At 38.1% G+C, this 23,352-nt stretch overlaps 2 protein-coding genes and 2 long non-coding RNA genes across 4 annotated transcripts in view; 1 reads left to right on the forward strand and 3 right to left on the reverse strand.

The window, feature by feature from the left end:
* Positions 1-5,945: 5,945 nt before the first annotated feature.
* Positions 5,946-6,997, reverse strand: LOC119769861. The gene is made up of 3 exons (XM_038263592.1): positions 6,551-6,997; positions 6,310-6,482; positions 5,946-6,243 (listed from the first exon to the last, which is right to left on the reverse strand). The coding sequence occupies exons 1-3, from the start codon at positions 6,551-6,553 to the stop codon at positions 6,033-6,035; spliced, it is 387 nt and encodes a 128-aa protein (XP_038119520.1). The 5' UTR covers positions 6,554-6,997; the 3' UTR covers positions 5,946-6,032.
* Positions 6,998-7,158: 161 nt separating this feature from the next.
* Positions 7,159-23,352, reverse strand: part of LOC6051051 (protocadherin-like wing polarity protein stan) — an 86,087-nt gene continuing 69,893 nt past the window's right edge. Inside the window, exons 6-11 of the mRNA XM_038263587.1 lie at positions 22,685-22,905; positions 22,076-22,612; positions 21,639-22,008; positions 21,372-21,441; positions 20,605-21,310; positions 7,159-7,937 (exon numbers count right to left, since the gene is read on the reverse strand). Of these exons, the coding sequence (XP_038119515.1) occupies positions 7,904-7,937; positions 20,605-21,310; positions 21,372-21,441; positions 21,639-22,008; positions 22,076-22,612; positions 22,685-22,905 (1,938 nt within the window). The 3' untranslated portion in view covers positions 7,159-7,903. The remainder of the gene's footprint in view (positions 7,938-20,604; positions 21,311-21,371; positions 21,442-21,638; positions 22,009-22,075; positions 22,613-22,684; positions 22,906-23,352) is intronic.
* LOC119769864 lies at positions 9,679-10,012 on the reverse strand. Its single transcript, XR_005278544.1, has 2 exons — positions 9,818-10,012; positions 9,679-9,747 (listed from the first exon to the last, which is right to left on the reverse strand). It is a non-coding gene; the product is annotated as an uncharacterized LOC119769864 (long non-coding RNA).
* LOC119769863 lies at positions 11,061-15,634 on the forward strand. The gene is made up of 3 exons (XR_005278543.1): positions 11,061-11,182; positions 11,261-11,434; positions 15,284-15,634. It is a non-coding gene; the product is annotated as an uncharacterized LOC119769863 (long non-coding RNA).

Below are 23,352 nucleotides of genomic sequence, written 5' to 3' on the forward strand. Positions count from 1 at the left end.
TCATTTTGTAACCACTTTAACGCTCTGGAGCAAGACGGAATTATTTTGTTTTCTCGTTAATTCTTAATATTTTGATAGGCTGAAAACATTACGAACATCGCAAATTGTGAGCTAATTCTCTTCCTCAAAAATAATATGTTCTGATTTAAAAAATTGAAAATGCTTGTGTGTGAGCACAGCTTACACCCAGCCGTGGCAAACAAATGGGGCTTTTCAGTTATATGAAAAAATCAGGTTGAGTTTTGAATTGATTAATGAATGAACCATTCTTTATTTTGCTATTTCTTTGAAAAAGAAAATCAACTGCAGTTATCTTCCTTTTTTAAGAAAGGCTCTATTTCACCCCAGGTGGGATTAAATCAGGTTTATATTTTTGTATTTTTGTATTTTCGTTTGTGTATTCTTTGTAGTTTAAATTTTTTGTATCAAATTATTTATATTTTAGTGTTTTATTTAATTTTTGTATTCCGTAGTTTTGTGTTTTAGTATTTCAGTATATATTATAGTTTTATCTATCTATATATATAAAAAATTTCGACGGTTTTGTTCGAACGCGAATCCGTTCAATACGGAGCGTCGGATCGAGGTGCTTTTGTTGCGTTGGGTTCGTATAAGCCCAAGGAAGGTTTATACGCTGACTAATTGACACTTTGGTCAATCTGGAACCGATTCCAGAAAATCTGCAGATTGTTTGGGAAAAGTTACGTAAAATCAAATTTTGATCACAGGAGGCTGAATAAGCAAAAAAGATAAAACGTCAACAAACGAAAAAGGCAGAACGAAGTTTGTCGGGTAAAGCTTGTTTCTTATATATTTTTTTAGTTGTTTTTTTGTATTTTATATTAAGTTTGTTTATGTTCTGTATCTTTGAATTTATGTATTTTATTTTGTATTTTTTTGTAATTGGGTTTTTTTGCGTTTTTTTTAATAAGTAACAACGGAAACTTTTGGCCTTAAGGGTGCACAGCAACCAAGGAAGTCGTTGTCTTCTTATTCCTAAATTGTCAAACTTACGGACCCAATCCTGCCAGAACCTGATTGTACAAATAGTCAAACTTTGTTGTAAATGACTACGAAGACAGTAATTTAGGGGATGAATAAAAAAATATTTTGATAGCTCCCGTAGTATTGAAGATACTAAAATATCTGTAACAAATATCTGGGTGCAAAAGCAATGGTTGATGCGTACCGTTAAAAGAAATACCTACCGTCAGTGGGGGTGACATTGGGTCTGGGGGTAAGATTGGGTCAAAGTATTTTTTACGGATTATACCATTTCTCAGGTATTCTGTTAAAAGGGTTGTGCAAGGGACATCTTAAGATGACTTTTCTGAAAAAATCTCGTTCGTAGAACAAATCCTGTCATTTTAGCAGCTGTCTAAAATTGAGGTACGTTTTTGGTCAAAAATAACCTCTCGAAAAATCAACTTTTTAATTTTTTTGTTGGAATTGATCAAAAAGTACTCAAATGTTTGAAAATTTCTACTTCCAATATTTTAGCATGTCAATACGATTCCCTCGAACAAGAAACACTGTTGGATGACTTGTTTTTACTATATCTTTTTTATTTGAGCATCATTTTAGTTTCATTTGACCCAATGTCACCCCCTCAAAGGGGAGGGATTGGGTCAATTTTCAAACGATTGCCATTTAAGGTAGAGTCCATCAAATTACACCATATTTTGGGAAAATGTTAGTAAACCATCTAAGAACAATTCTACGATAAAAGATGTTCGATGCTATTCAAATTGTTTTTGCTATTAAGAAATTACGAGCGGTGTATCGTTTTTTTGACCCAAAGTCACCCTCACTGACGGTACTGTAGGAACGAAACTTAGTAAAATGTAAAATCGATCAAAAATGAATGTTTTTGGGGAAAATAAGTTAATGAGAACATTGAAAAGTGAAGCGCCTTCGGCAATCGAACAAAAAGAGTGTGAGAAGTGATTACACTCTCGGAAAATGAAGCAAAAAAAGCACTTTAGCAAATCAACGCTGGTCAGTTGAGGTCAGTGTTGCGTTCCTCACGCGCTCACGCGCTCGTGAGCGCTCACTTTTCGCTCATTCGTGAGGAGGAGCGCTGCGCGAGCTAGCTCACGTTTGCCCGCGCTCACGTTTGCTCCGATTTTTTCAGCTCGCGTTTGCCCCACGCTCGCGCTCATTTTTCGCTCATGGAGCGCTCACTTTGGAAGTATCGCGAATCGTTTTACTTTTTGAGACAGTTTTATTGTTTTTCAATCTTAGTTAGGTTTGTACTTGAGGCGCAGCATGTCAGTGGAAACAAAGGAAGGGTATGAGCGCGTGAACAAAAAGGACTGTAATCCTTAGAAAAACTTAAAAACAATGAAATAATTCAAGAAGATTTATGCTGAGGTATATATGATTGGTTGATTAAAATATAAAATTAAACTGTTTTATGTACCTAAACAGTTTGTTGGCTACCATTCCAGCGTGCGGATCAGAATGAGCAACCATTAAACAAAAGTCATTCCATTTAATAAATCGTTCAGTGCTTGGAAACGGATGATCATTTTTATTAAGTTAATCTTTCTCATTCTAGAAAATAGGGTAAAATTGTTGAAACATTTATCTTTTTACAAAAAGCCTCCAAATTGCTAGTGTTTGAAATAACCCATTTGAATGAAATAATATAAAATGTCATTGTTACGTTTTAGCACATCAATTTTTTATACATATCAGTGCATCTCTTCACGTCAATGATTTTTCACATTAAGAATGAGTTAGCTCTTTGTTAGCACACTCAAGAGTAAATCATTCTGCCCCTTGGCTAATTCTGAATTTAAATAGAACGTATATTTGGGTTCGCCGACTACATCCATTTTATTGCTTACTTTTGTTTGTGTGTGTGTTGACCACTTTCTTGTTTGTTTTTGCTGCCTGTGCTGAGATAGTTCTAGAAACTTCGTTTCAAACAGGCAGATGCTTCAACAGGGAAAAACAACTACCTACTTTGGCTCACCAGCTCACGTGAGCGCAAAACGCTCCGGTGAGCGTGAGCGAGCACGAGCTACCTGATAAAAACTCACGCTCCAGCTGGAGCGAGCACGCTTTCCGTGAGCGCTCGCTCATTCGCAACCCTGGTTGAGGTCCATGGTGACGGAAGCCTTGCCGAAGTGATTCAAGCCACGGCGTGACGCCCCCTGTGGCAGCGAGAGATGCAGCGAGTTGGACAGCACGGCCGCGGAACATTGAGTTGGCGGATAACTGGTTCGCTCCGGCGGCCGTCTGGCTCAGCACCGGCCACCGGCTGCGTTGGATGGTAGGGCAGACGTGTTGGACAAACTGCTGAACTTCCGGGTTGGCTACGGCCGATTCAACTGCCGGCTCGAACAACATCTTGCGCTGATCTTGCAGCTTTTAGCGCCACAGCACGTTCTGCAGGATGCTCTGGGTGCTGGACGCTGGTTCTGCTGCTGGGGGAAGCGAATGTTGCGAAACCACCTGGCGAAAGTTCGCACTATCTGCTGGATGTACACATTCGCACCACGGCGGAACAACTTGCTGAAGCGCGATCCGGATTGGGGGCCACTGTCGCCGGTGCCGCTCTTGGTCTCCAAAATCGGGTCAAACTTCATAAAATTTCGCGTTTTTCACGTTGACCCCGTCCCGCCTGCTAAACCTCTGCTTCTAATCCCCTCACGGCGACCATCCACTCCGGATCCTTCTCGATGACCGTGTCCTGGAGGCGGTAGAATTGGTGGTGATCGTTGCCGGGGTTGTGCGTGCCCTTCGTGAAGAAGGCTGCGGAAACTGCTGCGATGCCACCCATGGTATTGTTCTAAAGTTGATGTGCGGCACCTCGAAATCGATTCCTTTGTTTGGCCAAGGCCACGGTGGCCGTTTTGGTCTTGGGGATGCCAGCGGAGTGCCGCTTGTTAGAGGATGCGGAGGAGGAAGCTTACAAAGACAACTTGTAACCATATTAAGAACGATCATGGGCGATCATCAATTTCCCCTAAATGAGCGAGCGCCAACTGTGTGAGGTGGCGAGCACGGGAACTAAAAATTTAAAAATAGACCTACTCTGCAACTCCCGTAGACGATGATCGCGGTATCGATCAACCTTTCGAAACTCTCTCAAATTTGCCTTAACGCCTAGCAACAAGGGCCCTATGCGAGAGGACCTTGGCCTTGGCCAATCAGTGCCGGCCACGCATGAGCCACCTTTCGCGGTCAAGGTTTCGAGCTAGCGTAGTCAAGGTCTCTCTGCCATTTGCTCCGAGATCGTGCGCTAGCGAAGATCGCAAGCAATAGGGAAGTCGTAGAGTTGCTAAAGTTTAGAAAGTGTTGCAAAGTGACCCAAGCGAATTTGCCGTACAAATTGTACCCGCGTGTGCCAAGAGATTTGCGTTTGGAAGTGAGTTGGAGTCTACTCCTTGGTCGTCAAATAGAATAACTAATTTAGATCGCTTTATCACATTTTGTATATTAGGCCAATTTTCTACGCCGAGTGCATTTCCACCCTCCGCGGGCGTGCAGTGTTAAAATAGACCAAAAGGTAATTAAATTCGCTAGTTTAGGCCCAGTGTTCTAAGGTTTCTCGTTTTCGCCTGTAGAACCTTCACATGCGAAGGTTCTTTTGTTAGGTCTTTCTTCCCGTTGGCACCCGCGACCGTTCCACAACGCGGTGCCGCACCGTGAAGCAAGCACCACGCCATCGCGTGCTTCACACCGGAGCAGCCCAAGCCAGCTAGCACAGCGAACGAACCGTGCCTATCCGCCAGGGTCCGCCGAGAGTCCGTAGGAGGCCATACCAACCCTCCGAGCCACAGGACGCGATCGTCGACGAGAACCAGCCTCGCTGGTCCGCTGAGCCGTTCCCACGGCCACGTGGTGTCGTCCGTAGAGGTCCTCGTTTACGACCTTGAGCCACAGGACCACCATCGACGTTCGTCAGCATCCGACCCATCCGGCGTTCGACCCGTGACACGTGGTTTCCAACTCTAGCTCGAAGCACGAGTCTGTAGCGTGCCCGCCAAAGCACGTGAGCCATTGGATCCAGCCGTTTCAAGCCAGCGGCGCTGGTCAATAACCCGACATCGATCGGCAGGTGAGTGCTCCGTAGGGGACGAGCCAAAATCCCCGAGCCAGTGGACTTCACCGACGCCTGGAAGTGCTATCTCGAGTACCACGTGTCCCCGCGAAGTCGCCACTCCGTGGCGAGTTGTATCACCCGTGTAGGAAACCCCTATACGCGCAGCGCCCGTGCCAGGCGACCCCAGAGCCCGCCCAGAAGCAGCAGCAACAGAGCAGCACCCGTGCAGCGTTCGTACCAGGCGGCCCGAGAGCCCGCCCAGCAGCAGCAGCAGCAGCAATAGAGCAACGTGTCCGTAGCGTGCCCGCCAACGCACGTGAGCCAGAGGACCCAGTCGTTCACGCCAGCCCAGCTGGCCAGCTTCCGATCGAGAATCGGACAGGCGTGCGAGTCCGTAGAGGACGCGCCAAATCCTCGAGCCAGTGGACCGCGCCGGCGACTGAGTGTGCAGCAACATAAAACAGCCTTAGGCTGTAGCAGGTCAGATTAGATTTAAGAGAGCTCTCTATCCCCCCACACGTGCACGTGCCCCAAAATTGTAAAACCTGCCCCCAGAGAATAAACGAGTGGATGCAAAGTTTATTTCTCCATGTGACTCTTTTGCGAAACGCACCTTCAAAGAACACTTGGTATTTGAGTCCCTTTTCTATTCCTAGTTCCGTTTCCGTTGATGCGCTTTTAATAAGTGGTTCCTACTTGACCTGCCCTGAGAAGCTAAGCCGGGTTCTCAAAGCAACACGCCCTTTCGCAGTGTGGCTCCCAGCCAGTTTCAAAAGGGTGGTCTTTTCCGGATCGTTGGTTGGCGGAAACAGTTGTGGTGGTGGGTCAAAAAATCAAATTTTATTTCCGTATCTCTCACCTCACCAGTCGCTAATCGCATCCCCCCCCCCCCCAAAAGAACTGTTACAAACTGTCTACCTTAACCCGTAGTAGGTCCTCGGTAGAACGGATGCCTTGAACCTCTCGGTTTCCGTAGCTAGGCGGTGTCGTCGAACAATCGCGGCCCGTGGAATCGGTGGCTTTCGATATACCGTCCGACGTCGCAATCAATCCTTCCACTTAAGCCAGTGCCGTTTGTGCTGCTCATTGGATAAGGTACAACGGCGATGTGCTTTGGAGAGTAGTTTCGACGACTCCGCTCCGACCGCGTTCTGGCTCCAGGGCCAACTATTTGGGAATTTCCTTTGCTGAAAAACAATCCTGTGTCAGCTTTTCGTAAATAGCATTCCCATCAAACAACTCCCGCAACATACCTTCCGATTCTTCGATTCCTGTTCCGGTAAGCCAGCTGGTGGCAGAACTTCCTTGGTTTGCCAAATGTGGCCGTTTTGATCGGTTCTAGAGACGTGTTATCTAGCAGCGGCAGCTGCGAGTCAGCCAAGCCGTCCCTAGTGAATATTCCATCTTCTGGGGCAAACGAGCAAACCTGTTGTCGGGAAAATAAATCAAAATAAATGATTTTGTCTTGAATTCTAAATAAAATTCATAACTCACCATGAATTTTGTTTAAAAGCAACGCACTTTTTCATTTAAAAAAAACAACAACCTTGTAAACACGTTCCGACAGGTTCCGATTAGCAAGGAAAATGTTTGACGTTTGCGCGTTATGGAAAAATGAGAGTGTGTGTGGGCCATGAAGGAAGTATAGAGGTGTGCGTGTGCCACAAAAAAATCGAAAATTCTGAGAATTGTGTCTGAACTAAAGTGTCTGAACTGGCACTGGCGATGCCAGATTATCGCCCGCAGCCCCCCTAACGTTAGAGTGGGGAGTTGACATGCAATGCAATGCGAAAGTTGCATGACTCATGTTCCAAACGTTGATTTGGTCCAAAAATTGGCTGCCACCGGAATTTTCATGCAACTTTGTGGTAAAAGGTTTTTTGAGTGTAACTTAAATTGCGCGACCCATCCCATAACCAATCTGAATACTGAAACGGAATCTAATTAGAATCGTATACAAGTTCCATTTCAAACGCAACAACCGGTTCCGTGTTCGAACCGGTTGTTGCGTTTGAAACGGAATTTGTGTACGATTCAAACTAGATTCAGTTTCAGAATTCGGATTGATTTGACTGGGCCATGGTATCATGAAAAGACTGTTGTATTGTTTGGAAAAATCCAATAAAATATTTTATTAAGACATATTGCCACAAGTCATGGAATGCTCGAAATACTCTTGTGAATTCATACAAAGTTGTCCTTACTGTAAATCCTAAGAGTCTAGTTGCAAATCTAGAGTTTTTTTTTAAAAGGTCCTATAAGCTATTGTGCTTTATATGTTTGTCGGGAATAGGAACAGCCAGTAATCAAATAATAGCAATATGTAAGAAGAATGGTTGACATAAAGTCGATACAATTACAACTATCAATCGTACAGTCTCCATAGTTTTGATCTGTGTCATTCGGCTATTTAAACCGGTTGATATGCTGAACCGGTTGAAATTTGACAATTAAAAACAAGAGAGAGAAATAAAGAGAGATAGAGATAGATAGATAGATAGAGAGAGAGAGAGAGAGAGAGAGAGAGAGAGAGAGAGAGAGAGAGAGAGAGAGAGAGAGAGAGAGAGAATTATAAAGTTTATGCGAGGAGAGGTGGGACCGCATAAAATAATATAAATTTACAAAAAGTCGGATTGTTTAAGATAGTGCTCCAAGGAGATTTTCAATATTGCGAAAAAAAAGTGTTTACGAGTACGCCAATGTTTGTAGGACCTTTTCAAATAAAACTCTACAAATAATTTGGAATGCTTCTGTAACCACCATGCCGGGCTTATCAAAATGGCTATTTCTGAGTATCGTTGATGGAATGTTAAAATATTCTAAATTAATTAAACTTAGCTGTAACTTTTACACGGTTGTCTCTTCGTCGTCATTTCTTTTGCTGAAAGAAAAAATAATGGAGTATCATTAAAAATTGTACATTCGGAACGCCATATAATTATTATTCTTATAAAAAATAAAACTGGAGTTTTTTTAAAGGTTCAATAAAGGGACCATCCATAAACTACGTGGACACTTTTGGTAAATCTCACCCCCTATCGTGGACAATTTCCATACAAATAAAATATTTTTGGTATGGAGCGTGGACAATCACCATTGGCCCATCACTAGGCTAAATTCCACATTCTGCCCACGCTCTAATCGCTTGAAGTTTGTATGGGAAAAATCGTCAAAATGTATGGAGAAAAGCAACTGTTTCAGTGTTTTACCTATATAGTTATCCTATTCTTACCATTTTTTGGATGTAGACTAGGGTGACAATAAAAAAAAATCGACATCATGGATACCCTCCGAATTGATTTCTTAGGCAAAAATAAGTTTCTTTGCCAATTTTGAGCCAAATTGGTTAATGTTCAAGGGTCGTTTTTTATCGTTTAAGTTTATATGGGGAAAAATTGCAAAAATGTATGCAGAAAAACATAGTTTTTTGTATTTTTTGCCAGTTGGCGCGGGTCTCGCCCAAAATTGTCCAAGTGTAGGACTCTTGTAGGAAATTCAATTCCCTACAACTTTGCCGAAAGGTGCAAAACTATCCGCGACCCCTTAACCAAAGATACCTAATTTAACCCAGGGCTGTCCAACGTATGGCCCGCTGGCCAAACGTGGGAGGCGAGGTGATTTTTTATGGCCTGCGGACCCATTTTGAATGATCATGTCAAATGGCTTTTTGACCAATATTTTGACAAAGAATGTTGTCCTAAGGGCTCCATTCTGGTGTGGTGTCAATCCAGAAAAAAAACTAAAAATGTCGCGCGTTACGAAAATGGTGCATGCTTGGTACAGCAGTACCCATGGGGAAGGGGTCTGCAACGCAACAACCCAGTCAAATCAATCCGAATTCTGAAACGGAATCCGTTTCAAACGCAACAACCGGTTCGAACACGGAACCGGTTGTTGCGTTTTAAACGGAATTTGTATACGATTCTAATTAGATTCCGTTTCAGAATTCGGATTGAGTTAACTGGGAAGGCACTGTTGTGTGGAATTTTCACACAGTTGCCAAAATGGTCTATGTCATAAGATAGCACACAGCTGACGATTTGTCTACACTGAGCAAAAATCCCACGGCTTATCGAAGTGTTGTACACATGATCTGACCCTGCTGTACAGAGCACTCAAATTTCAATCGCAAAACACTTGAATTTTGGGCACCAAAATATACTGTCAATTCAATAGCAAAACACTTGAATTTGACGTGTTGCGTCACATGAAATACTATATTATATTTATTGGTTTTAAATAGCTTTTCTTACTATAATCAATGCATGTTTGCATGTAAAAGAAATGGATTTTGATTTTTTTTTAAATAAAGAAGATGTTGCGCAATTAAATGTTTTGGCTGCTTTTATTTTCTAGCAACTTCAAGAACAACTTGGCGTGTAAAATTTTTGTATTTTTTTTCTTCATCCGGTCCGGCTTTCACGATCGTGTTTCTGGTCAGGTTCGGTTTGTTCGCCCCCACTGGAGGTTCCTCAGCGTCGGCGAGTGAAGCCCCGGTGCCGGCGGAGATGGAGGCCCCTGGAGAATCTTCTTGTTCATGCGGAATTCTCTTTGGCGGAACCTCGGTGGTTCATCGACTCAAACTGTGCCTTGACCATCCGAATGACGCATAGCTTGGCCCCTGCATCCGAATCTTGCTTCTCACTGGCACCGCTTCCTGGTACGGCATCTGCAGCTCTTTCGCATCCTTCCTGTGAATCATACAAAATAAATTCAAAAATCAAAACTAAACCCCACAAAAAAAATTCTCTCCCCACTCACCAAATGGGTCCGGAAAGGAACTTTATCACAAATGTTGGCTTCTATCCGGGAATCCGGGAGACCAAGCCCTTCCGTTGGCCATACGGAGCCCGAGCCCGAGGACGCAGCCTTGTGGAGATGCTCATCTTCGCGGTCACAAACCGGGCAGGCAATTTACTGGACTGGAACATGGCGGCAGCGAACTCACGCGGTCTGCGAAAACGAACACACCGGACTGCCAAAACTTTAAAATGAGGAAACAAAGCAAAGTCTCATGAAGCTGTCGCGAAACTGCATTTCAAATCAAAACAAGATCAATTTCAAGTGTTTTCCTCATCACTTTGAATAGTTCAACACAGTGGGGAAAATTCATGAGCAGAACACTTGAAAAATTTGAGCCACCCGAATGAAAATAAGGTGTCAAAAAATACCAAAAAGTCAATCGCCAAAACACTTCAATTTGATAATGGATTGGATTAAAATTGGAACACAAACAAATTAGATCTAAGATGCTGCTTAATTGAATCATTCAAGTGTTTGGGCACTTGGAAAAAAAGGGTGGCGTATTTTCAGTGTAGAACATAAAATTTTATTTTACGAATTAAAAATAAACAAATAAATACTGATGAAAACAAAAAGCAAAGCACAACATAATTAAAAAAAATAAAATTATGAAATATATTCTCAAATGAGTCATTCCATCTCAACTGTGCACGAAAAAGTGCAAATTTGAAAATTACCCTCTCCGATCCTGCTCAAATTTGGCAGAGCTGTTGATACTATCAAAATATGCAAAAATCCCGAATTTCATCCAAATCGGACCACCCCCTCCATTTTTGTACCTCCCCAACAAATCGACTTTTTGGTGATTTTTGACCAAACCTCCTAGTTTCAAACGGCGATAGCTCAGGAACCACAAATCTTAGAAGGTCGGTCTTAGACTCAATTTTGAAGGAAATTGGACGTAGAATCCATTTCCGTGATCAAAATGTTGATTAATTTATTTTATCTACCTGTATTGCGCAATTGAAAACTTTAAACGGCCGTATCTCAAAACACCCCAACTTATTTTTTTAATTTGACCTCACCATCGTGTTCCCCGGCCACCCTGTTTGAAAAATGTCGCACGTCGTACAAGCTGTCGCGCGGTTTTGATTTTACCGTTTCGATATCGATTGGTCGAAAGGACGACAAACGTACGACAAACACTCGACATGCCCGACATTGTTTTTTCCATCGATTTTCCTTCAATTCGACGTCACGATTTCCGTCGACGCAAACAGTTTGACAGTTCTCTTCAGCTGGTCTTGTTTGGACTTGATTGCAACCGAATCGAACCAGTTATTGTTGATGTTGGGCTTCGGAAGGATTTTGACCGGTTGATAGGTAAGTTGTGCTTTTTTTCTGTCGGAAAGTTCCGGCTGGAGTGGGCAAGTGGCCAAATTATAGCTTCTTATGTTCCAGATATTCAGAATTCTGTCTTCGTGGTGGTGGAGGAGGAGGACGAGACGCATGAATCCGGCGGGCCAGGTCTTCGTGGCGGAAGACGGGACCGGAAGGAACCGAGCTTATGGAGGATATGGTTCATTCCAAAGGAGGAGGAGGATGAAACACCGAGCGTCAAAAGTTCTACCCAAGGTAAGAGAAAAAGGGGTACAGAATAATCATCTCTTGGCGGTGTTTCTTATCCACCGGAAATTTGTATCAATAGAACTGTTGCTTCAAGTCATTGAAATGATGGAAGAGGCGCATTTCAAAGTATCGGGAGTGAGCTTGGAAGACGGAAAGTATGAGGGCTAATATTGGGTGTTATGATTATTGGACTTCAGAATTGTATAATAAAAAAAACTCTAACATAAATGCTCCGCCAGGATTATCTCGATGATGAGTTTCAAAATTTAAAAACTAGCAGCATCCTGAATAATATTTTACAGATTTTTTTTTTATATTTATTTATATTTTTTTACTGAAAAAAATAAAATTAATAAAAAAAAAGGTTGAAAACAAAGCAAATTACAAAAAATAGGTATTTTTTTTAAAAGGTTTGCAGAAATATTTGTTAAAATAAAAAAAATATTTTTATTAAAATTATAACAAATTGAAAAAATGCAGATTACAAAAAGGTAAAAGCAACATTTTTTTTAATTTCAAACACTTAGAAAAAATAATTCTAAAATTCTAAAAAAAAATAAATTCTAAAATTCTAAAATTCTAAAATTCTAAAATTCTAAAATTCTAAAATTCTAAAATTCTAAAATTCTAAAATTCTAAAATTCTAAAATTCTAAAATTCTAAAATTCTAAAATTCTAAAATTCTAAAATTCTAAAATTCTAAAATTCTAAAATTCTAAAATTCTAAAATTAAAATTCTAAAATTCTAAAATTCTAAAATTCTAAAATTCTAAAATTTAAAATTCTAAAATTCTAAAATTCTAAAATTCTAAAATTCTAAAATTCTAAAATTCTAAAATTTAAAATTCTAAAATTCTAAAATTCTAAAATTCTAAAATTCTAAAATTTAAAATTCTAAAATTCTAAAATTCTAAAATTCTAAAATTCTAAAATTCTAAAATTCTAAAATTCTAAAATTCTAAAATTCTAAAATTTAAAAAAATTCTAAAATTCTAAAATTCTAAAATTCTAAAATTTAAAATTCTAAAATTCTAAAATTCTAAAATTCTAAAATTCTAAAATTCTAAAATTCTAAAATTCTAAAATTCTAAAATTCTAAAATTCTAAAATTCTAAAATTCTAAAATTCTAAAATTCTAAAATTCTAAAATTCTAAAATTCTAAAATTCTAAAATTCTAAAACTCTAAAACTCTAAAATTCTAAAATTCTAAAATTCTAAAATTCTAAAATTCTAAAATTCTAAAATTCTAAAATTCTAAAATTCTAAAATTCTAAAATTCTAAAATTCTAAAATTCTAAAATTCTAAAATTCTAAAATTCTAAAATTCTGAAATTCCAAAATTCCAAAATTCCAAAATTCCAAAATTCCAAAATTCCAAAATTCCAAAATTCCAAAATTCCAAAATTCTAAAATTCCAAAATTCCAAAATTCCAAAATTCCAAAATTCCAAAATTCCAAAATTCCAAAATTCCAAAATTCCAAAATTCCAAAATTCCAAAATTCCAAAATTCCAAAATTCCAAAATTCCAAAATTCCAAAATTCCAAAATTCCAAAATTCCAAAATTCCAAAATTCAAAATTCCAAAATTCAAAATTCCAAAATTCAAAATTCCAAAATTCCAATTCCAAAATTCCAAAATTCCAAAATTCCAAAATTCCAAAATTCCAAAATTCCAAAATTCCAAAATTCCAAAATTCCAAAATTCCAAAATTCCAAAATTCCAAAATTCCAAAATTCCAAAATTCCAAAATTCCAAAATTCCAAAATTCCAAAATTCCAAAATTCCAAAATTCCAAAATTCCAAATTCCAAAATTCCAAAATTCAAAATTCCAAAATTCCAAAATTCCAAAATTCAAAATTCCAAAATTCCAAAATTCAAAATTCCAAAATTCCAAAATTCAAAATTCCAAAATTCCAAAATTCCAAAATTCCAAAATTCCAAAATTCCAAAATTCCAAAATTCCAAAATTCCAAAATTCCAAAATTCCAAAATTCCAAAATTCCAAAATTCCAAAATTCCAAATTCCAAAATTCCAAAATTCCAAAATTCCAAAATTCCAAAATTCCAAAATTCCAAAATTCCAAAATTCCAAAATTCCAAAATTCCAAAATTCCAAAATTCCAAAATTCCAAAATTCCAAAATTCCAAAATTCCAAAATTCCAAAATTCCAAAATTCCAAAATTCCAAATTCCAAAATTCCAAAATTCCAAAATTCCAAAATTCAAAATTCCAAAATTCCAAAATTCCAAAATTCCAAAATTCAAAATTCCAAAATTCCAAAATTCCAAAATTCCAATTCCAAAATTCCAAAATTCCAAAATTCCAAAATTCAAAATTCCAAAATTCCAAAATTCCAAAATTCCAAAATTCCAAAATTCAAAATTCCAAAATTCCAAAATTCCAAAATTCCAAAATTCCAAAATTCCAAAATTCCAAAATTCCAAAATTCCAAAATTCCAAAATTCCAAAATTCCAAAATTCCAAAATTCCAAAATTCCAAAATTCCAAAATTCCAAAATTCCAAAATTCCAAAATTCCAAAATTCCAAAATTCCAAAATTCCAAAATTCCAAAATTCCAAAATTCCAAAATTCCAAAATTCCAAAATTCCAAAATTCCAAAATTCCAAAATTCCAAAATTTCAAAATTCCAAAATTCCAAAATTCCAAAATTCCAAAATTCCAAAATTCCAAAATTCCAAAATTCCAAAATTCCAAAATTCCAAAATTCCAAAATTCCAAAATTCCAAAATTCCAAAATTCAAAATTCCAAAATTCCAAAATTCCAAAATTCCAAAATTCCAAAATTCCAAAATTCCAAAATTCCAAAATTCCAAAATTCCAAAATTCCAAAATTCCAAAATTCCAAAATTCCAAAATTCCAAAATTCCAAAATTCCAAAATTCCAAAATTCCAAAATTCCAAAATTCCAAAATTCCAAAATTCCAAAATTCCGAAATTCCAAAATTCCAAAATTCAAAAATTTAAAAATTCTAAAGTTCTAAAATTATTAAATTTTAAAATGCTAAATTTTTTATAATTTAAGAATTTTTTTTTTTAGAATTTTAGTATTTCATAATTTTAAAGTTCTTAAACTCTAAATTCTAAAAATTGTATAATTTTGAAATACTTAGGTTCTTAAATTTTTAATCTCTTAATTTTTTATATTGTATTACACTCAGCCCCCGGTGGTTGGTCACTTTTTCGTTTGTAAAATGGGTGTCAAACTAAAAAGTGACCCCTTTCGTTTGACAACAGTTGGTGTCAAACCATCGGGTTTTGAGTGTATTCTTATAATTCTTGATATTTGTAAATTTCAAAAATGTCAAAGATTAAATTTCATTTTTAAATTATTCAGATATTTTAAATTTTTACGATTTATTTAAACATTCGAACATTTTTAAATTGTTTTAAGTCTTTTAAGTTCTTAGCATCCTGAAAGCATGGACTTTGGGGTCTTCAGAAACACATGCACTTTAAATTTAAAAAAATCAAAAATATTTAAACAGGTCCAGATGGGTTTTCTCCATAAAACTTTGGAGAAAAACCATGCGTTGATATTGATTTTTAATTTGAAATCTAAAATGTTAGAATTTTTTGTTGTCTTAAACTTTCTTTTATCTTTATTTTCTTAAAAATTTATAAGTTTTAATTAACTGCTTTTTTAGTTTTTTTTTTCAAAATTTTACATTGAAAGTTAAATTTTTGAATATTCCACAATTAATTATTGTATGAATTTTCACAGATTTTTTGAGTATAATATCTGTCATGAGATTCCCTTTGTTTCAACAACAAAACTCTAGATATGATTTGGATATGATGATTCAGCCGAATGACGTTATCTTTTTTCAGGTAACCAAAAATGTTCCAATCTGATCCTGCTAACAAACCAGCGTCTTTGTGTTGTCCCACGTAGTTTGTTGAACGGAAGCTGTAACGGCCGCAAAAACATCTGCTCCGGAAGTGCGTAAACCGACGTTGTCCCGTACTCCGGTGGCCATCAATCCATGGGACATAAACGGTGGAGCCGCACCCCGCCGTATCTGCGGCTAGTCGGAGAGCAATAGTCAATCTTGATCAAGATGCTGCCTCGCACGATGGCGTCGGCTCGAAAAGATGGCTGGCAAATTCCGGACCCGGAAGACAACGCCAAAAACTTCCGGCCAAAATGCCGAGCGATTAGCTGAAAGACCAACTGGAAGAAAACGCCAAAAACTATGTGGAGATCGCGACACACAAGTAAAATTAATGAATGTATTTTAAATCGAGTGAAAAAGTGAAATTTACAATAAAAATACATCTAAAAAAAAATAAAAATAAAAGAAATATCTAATTTTTACTGCAACATAACCTAAAAACCCGAAATGACATCACACGACAAAGGCACGACATCCTAAATAACAAAACCGTGCGTCGTCGGTCGAATGTCGTACGACAATGTCGTACAATTTCGATCATCGATCGCACGACAAATACGACATTTTGGTGCAAAAACGTATGACATTCGCGCGAAAGTCGCACGACATTGTCGTGCGACGTCGTACGATTGCACGGACGACAAACGACGGACGTCCGACGAACTTTTCAGTCAGGGCAGTTTTACATAAGAATCACTTATCGACAGAAATGAATATGTTTCGTTCCAGAGATATCGAATTTTAAAGTTTTGTGTTTTCGTGATTACCTACATCAGCTTCATTCGCCGCATCTGCTAGAAGCACACAGGCGGGCTGATCAATAACTGCTACCTGGTGTTCTGGGAGATGATTAATTTAATTTATATTTTTATAATTTTACGCAAATATTTATTCAAATTGCTAATAGGGAAAATTCTCGTATGTTTAGCAGGTTAAGTCCTCGCTCCTAGTTTCGTCCAATTTGCTCACTTTCACTATTTAAACAACAAATTTTGCAAAACTATTGATAGAAACTTGCTTGTTCACTTCTTATTGAGCTATTTATCACTCGATTTCAGTTGAAAACGCTTTTAATCAGCAACATTAGAGGAACGCGACCGAGCCACGTGGCCTAGTAGTAACGCTCCCGCCTAGTAAGCGGTAGGTCGGGGTTCGAATCCCGGCTCGGACCAACATAACTGGTGATCTTTTCCTTCTGGAATCGATTGCTTAGTAAAGGGAAGGTAGTGTATCGTCACAAACTGGACCTTATCATTACACCTTAGGAAGGCGACCTATGGAATGTTAACATTAACCTCAATAAGTTGAGAATGAAATTGCCACTGAATCCGCTTTGTAAACTGGGAAAGATTTACTTTACTTACTATTAGAGGAACGCTGAAATTAGATGCTGTTCTCCTACCTTGATCAATCTATTTTTGTGTAAGAAATATTTATTGGGTTATTTTGAATGCACCGTTTTTACGTGTTGCTAACCGTTTTAGAGTACCTCCGAGGCCATGACTAGGACCTTTATCATGGGCGGTAGCAAAATAGTGCCATTCAGCAAAAATCCCAAAACCTGCTTTATCATTATTATTATTATAGTTTATTATTGATACTTTACCATAACTTGGCAAATCTGATTCATGGTTTAAAAGATTGATCATATTAAACCAGCTCCATTTGATTAATAGATGATTTTGGTCAAGGTACATTTAATTATAAAAAATCATTATACGTGTGGACAGCAGCCGTATTGTGTTCCAAGAATCCAAAAAAACACTGTTGTTCGGATGGTGTCGAAATCATCGCAACTAAATATGGGAAATTATCCGCTTTGCAACAGATCAAACTTTGTGATTTTCTTACATTTTTCAGTTTTATACTTTCCAGAAATCCTTCTCCTACTCCTTGTGATCGTCCTTCACTAGAGTACAACGTATCAACAAATTTTATTCATTTTAATTCATATTTTTTACTCAATAATGTATCGTGCCGGGACCGTGGTGTAGGGGTAAGCGTGATTGCCTCTCACCCAGTTGGCCTGGGTTCGATCCCAGACGGTCCCGGTGGCATTTTTCGAGACGAGATTTGTCTGATCACGCCTTCCGTCGGACGGGAAGTAAATGTTGGCCCCGGACTAACCTAAAAAGGTTAGGTCGTTAGCTCAGTCCAGGTGTAGGAGTCGTCTTCCTGGGTCCTGCCTCGGTGGAGTCGCTGGTAGGCAGTTGGACTCACAATCCAAAGGTCGTCAGTTCGAATCCCGGGGTGGATGGAAACTAAGGTGTAAAAAGAGGTTTGCAATTGCCTCAACAATCAAGCCTTCGAACACCTAAGGGCTTTTGTTAATTTGATTTGGTTAACCGCGGTGGATTTTCTTGAAATAATTCGAACTGTCAAAAATCCACCAAAACATCTACCACATTGATCACACAAAAAACTGTGGTAGAAAAGTATCCACCGGTAGACCCTTTGGTGGATTTTTGACAGTTCGAATTATTTCAATAAAATCCACCGCGGTTAACCAAATCAAATTAACAAAAGCCCTCTAGTTTCGAGTAGGAATCTCGCAATCCAGAACGCCAAGGCAATGCTGTAGAGCGAATAATTTGATTTTTGAATGTATCGTGCTCTTATTGTTCAGTGTTACTAACAAGATTAATTGCATTTTCCTGCTCGCTCCATCGGAATCCAATTCTGCCCTTTACTGTGTGTCGTTATTGCTCTGTCCTGTGGGTTAGCACAGAAATTCACTTCATTCATTTTTTTGAGCAGATAAACATTCGCGATTAAACTCCATTTTCCTACAGTGTTATACAGTTAATTTTTGCCCAATTTGATAAAGATTATTTATGATGAAATATTATTTCAATAAATGATCAGGTAGCAGTTATTGATCAGCTCGCCTGTGTGCTTCTAGCAGATGCGGCGAATGAAGCTGATGTAGGTAATCACGAAAACACAAAACTTTAAAATTCGATATCTCTGGAACGAAACATATTCATTTCTGTCGATAAGTGATTCTTATGTAAAATTGGCCGGGGAACACGATGGTGAGGTCAAATAAAAAAATAAGTTGGGGTGTTTTGAGATACGGCCGTTTAAAGTTTTCAATTGCGCAATACAGGTAAGAAAAATATTTTAATCATCATTTTGATCACGGAAATGGATTCTACGTCCAATTTCCTTCAAAATTGAGTCTAAGACCGACCTTCTACGATTTGTGGTTCCTGAGCTATCGCTGTTTGAAACTAGGAGGTTTGGGAGCGTTCTTTTATTACGTAACGCAGTTAGGGGGGGGAGGGGGTGTTGGTGTCTGTTACGAAATGTTACGAAAATTGGGGAGGGGGTTTGCTGAAAAATTCTGTTACGTAACGCAAAATTTTCATATAAGCACTCATAAAAATTTGCAAAAGACCTTGCGTTACGCGTTACAGGGGGTGGGGAAGGCTCATCTGTTACAATTTGTTACAAAGGGGGAGGGGGTCAAAATCCTAAATTTTGCGTTACGTAATAAAAGAACGCTCCTTTGGTCAAAAATCGCAAAAAGTCGATTTTTTGGGGATGTACAAAAATGGAGGGTGGTCCGATTTGGATGAAATTCGGGATTTTTGCATGTTTTGATAGTATCAACAGCTCTGCAAAATTTGAGCAGGATCGGAGAGGGTAATTTTCAAATGCTGTTCCGCTTCAGATGGAATGACCCAAATATTGATGGACAAATTCCTCAAAATGAATAAAAATTTCATATCTTTATATTTTTTTAAACTTTTTGTTCAAACAATTAAAAATTCGTCAATACTTAAAATTTTTGGACTTTTTTCATTCAAATGTTGAAACCGTGGCCTGTAATTTAATTTTTTTAACTTTTTTATTTTTTGGTCAGAGTCGAGGAACATAAACTTCAAAAAAGGCTTGACTTTAATTGAAAGGATCCGGGAAAGTTCTTTGCTTATACAGTCAAACTAATCAGATCAAATCATGCAGGCTTAAAAATATAAAATTAGCTAACAAGTTATAGCAAAATTTATCATGATTGAACATTTCATTCTGTGCATTTATCTGAAAAATAAATTTGAAGAAAACTAAAACCCGCTATCATTATCGCCTTTATGGAATCTGAGAAAATATTCTGCCAACTTAACTCCTATAATAAATTTTCAATTCAACCTATCTTATATTATTTGAAAAATAAAACATAAAAAACTGTGTTTCTGAATTTAACCATATCAAGGTCTCCAATTGCAATTATAAAACCAAAACTCATATTGAAGCAATCATTGAAAATTAATATCAATTTATACTTAAATGACTTATTGACTTTAAAAATGGAAATTACCAAACCATACATGCAGCGAAATTAACTTAGGGACTGAGAATAAAAAAACAGATTTTGAAGATTGCTATGCTCGAGAGAGGATATGGAAATCGGACTTATTTTGGAAAAGCTTTACCTCTTAGAAATAATAAATAAAAATAATGTTTAAAAAAACTTTAGATTTCAATTCTGAGGTGTAACTGCTTCATGGTAAATTTGGGGGTCCTTATTTTTTTGGCTTTTCTCAATTATAATTATTGGAATTTAAAATTTACACTTTCTGAATAAGAAGATTAGAGAAGAATTGTTTTATTCGAACTTCAACATCGAACATTGAACATCCAATGTTCTAAACAATTTAGAATTTTCCAAGTAATTTTCTGATTAATTTATATAGTTTTGCTTCGACATTTATAAGTTTAAAATTTCCCGGGAGTCTCGATCGAATTTTTCGGGAATCGAGAGATCCAAAAATGGTCGATTTCCCGGGAATTCCCGCACGTCACCCTCTATCATCAGCACAGCCGACTACAGTTATCCAAACTGCGAACAAAGCTTAACTTCGTTTACCTCGCCGCGATTAAAACAAGTAGCTCGATTAATGCTCAATAAGCAAAACCGCAGTACCTCATGTGTGAGGCTCTGGGGGACTTTTCGATTACAATAAAATCAGAACGTTTTTGGACAATCTAACTAACGCGTCGGCGTATTTCATTTCGTGAAATCTCCCCTTTGATCATGGAAGTTCCATAAATTATGCAAATGTTCTCAAATCACATTCAATCGGCAGCCAAATTTGCCCAAAATTTCCCGGAAGCAATCGCGACAAAAAAACTTAGGTACTAATTTTCATGTTGTTTCAATCATATTTGAAAAATAAATTGGAATCCAATCAATGTCACCCCCATTTACGATACCAAAGCTTGATTATGAGCAATAATTAAAGTGATACATACTCTGTGTCATTGTTGACAATTGTTAATGAAGCCTCGGGCTGAATTGACGATGGGTTATTCAATTGATGACGCCTCGTGTCCTCGTGTCGTGTTGCATAGTTGTGGCTTGAATGATCTTCCTCAGCAGTGTAGGGGAAATTGTACGGATTTTTATCGGAACTCTCCGACATACGATCCGTTTCATTGTGCTGTTTATGACGTTGGTAATCGTTTTTCAATAACGATTGTACACTGGATTTGAACGAGCCTACATTATCTATTCTCGGGCTGTAAAGTTCTGATGAAATACGTTCTTTTCCTATATATGACGACTGAGGTATAGAGTTGTTTGTTTTCGATGGATCATAGCAAATATCTTTCATGGTATAAGGAGTGTCATAGTTATAGGCACGCATGTGATTGACTACTTGGGCGGAACCCGGTAGGTTATTTGTTCCTGCGTCAGCAATGTACGGCATTGTTATATGTTGAGGAATGTCTTCAAAGTCTCTGTACTCTCTGATATTGTGGCTGTTGTTTTCATGCATAAAGTTCTGACTCGAAAAGTTGCAACTTTCGTGAATATTTTCAAGTAATGATGGTTGCACTCCCATTCTGTCTTGAAGCAAATATGAAGTATCGGTAAGATCCGGTCGCGGCAAAGTACTGGTAACGTTTTGAGGATGCATTTCGTTGTCTGATCCCGTTTCTTGTGACCAACGCCCAACTGAGAGTTGAATGTAACAGTTATTAACAGAACATGCAAGGAAAAATAATTCAATTCTTACCATTTGGCCTGTTTATGTATGAATCAGGTACTCGATTCGACCACCGCGGATCATTGACGTTAGGGAAAAGCTGTAAATGTTTCGAATATTAGTTATTCATTTGATACCAAAAACTGAGCCGATCGGAAGTGCTGTTTTTAAAAAAACCGTTCTGAGTCTGTTCCGACCGATACCAATCAATCATCAAGAATATAAATTAGAACAAATTATTGTCCTCTTTTTGTGATTGGTCTAGTTCGATTTTGTTTATCAAATCAAATTAATTACCTGAGGACTTTGCACAACATGCAATTCCGGAGGGGTAGTTGCAACGTGCTCCATAATATTGGATAGGTAGAATGTGGAATTTCTTTCATTGCTACGGTGAGTGCTACTATTGCGACCAACACGGGATTCTTCATCATCACTGGAGTGACTCGAAGCTAGTTCGAAGCTTCGTCCATCGGTTTCACTACCTGAATCGGAATCACGTTTGTGGTGTCGATCTTTTTGATGGTGCGATGTGCCGTCCTGACCTGTAACCTTACTTTTTCGCATACCTCTACTCTCGTAACCCCTAACGTAAGTTGGCCCACCATCACTGTTTGAGTTATAGTTTGATGTCGATGTTGAAGTGTGTCGAAACTGACTATCACTTCTGAAAAAAAGATTATTTGCAGTCAGACTAAGAAGCACTCAGCAAGTACTGAAAAAAGGTCTCTCACCTGTATGGGATGGAGCTTGTTTTTGTAGTGCTACGAGACGTAGTACTTGATGCACTGATGCCAATATTACGTCGTGCTGTTTCATAATGACCAGTAAAACCTGGTGTCTTGGTAGTCGGGCCAACATTCTGGGAACTAATACTGATAGCCATTGAAGAATCAAGAAGTGGAACTTTCCTTCCAGTACAAATCAAGAAGCTCCTGTGTAAATTTTCACGTACACGTTTGTTGATTATACAATATCCGACGACTGAAAACAGAGCATGAACTATCACAGAGCCAGACAGTAAAACTTGAAGCATCTGAGAACTTTCCGAGGCAACAAGCACGGAAAGAACCCACAAAATTCCCATTAGTGGTAACGACACTACCGATAGCCAGAGTAGGGTTCTTAGATTTCCGAATTCTAGAACATGATCTTTTATTGTAAATGCCGCTTTAACCGACATAAACAGAATTAACAAGCTTATCACCGACATGGCAACAACCGGCCCAACTAGCCACCAAATAACTGATTCGTACACTGACAACCAGCAGCTGAAAAAGAAAAGAAAATAACCTTGAAGTAAGTCGATAATTTTACAAAAAACATCCACAAAATATACGTACAATACACTGTTTCCATACTCATGCGCGCGGACACCAATTGACAATCCGACCAACAGCGCTGGTGATCCATAACCCAACGCGTAGTAAAAACCCATTGGACCGTGGTTGACATCTCGCATTTCAGTCAGCATACGGTACAAATGTACACAATCTACTGTTGTCCACGCAAATGCCGCTAGCCAGGCGTAATGTAACGCAATTGCCACCAATTTACAAGCAAACTGCAAACAAAAAAAAAAACTTTAAAAAGATAATACACTAGGCCACCCAATTCCACCATTTGCGACATACAATAACACCAACCAGTCAAAGGAGAATGGGCAAATGTGTATGGGAGCTGGCCCAAGGATGTACACGAACGGAAGGAACTTTATTCGAAAGATCTCGCCGAGACATGGATGAACTCTCTAAACCCCGGGGTTCAAAAGTTACAAGTTGTTGAAGTTTGAGTATTTTGGGTTAAAATGTACAAAAAAAAACGAATTTTTGCAATTTCTAAAATCACTCATAAAATCCTTATTTTATTATGGATTTCGATCATCTTGATTTCATTCGACGCGTATCAGCAAAATCTATAAGTTCCGATATGTTTCAGCATGTGTTAGGGCCACGCGATGCGCCCCTACCGAATGTTGGTGCCGTCTACAACGGTACACGTCAACATGACC

The sequence above is a fragment of the Culex quinquefasciatus genome, chromosome 3 (assembly GCF_015732765.1).
Source record: "Culex quinquefasciatus strain JHB chromosome 3, VPISU_Cqui_1.0_pri_paternal, whole genome shotgun sequence".
NCBI classification, from domain to species: domain Eukaryota; kingdom Metazoa; phylum Arthropoda; class Insecta; order Diptera; family Culicidae; genus Culex; species Culex quinquefasciatus.

Coding starts and splice junctions, on each gene's coding strand:
- LOC119769861 (XM_038263592.1), bottom strand. Junction 6,244..6,309: donor AGGAATCGAAGAATCGGAAG/GTATGTTGCGGG, acceptor ATTGTTTTTCAG/CAAAGGAAATTCCCAAATAG.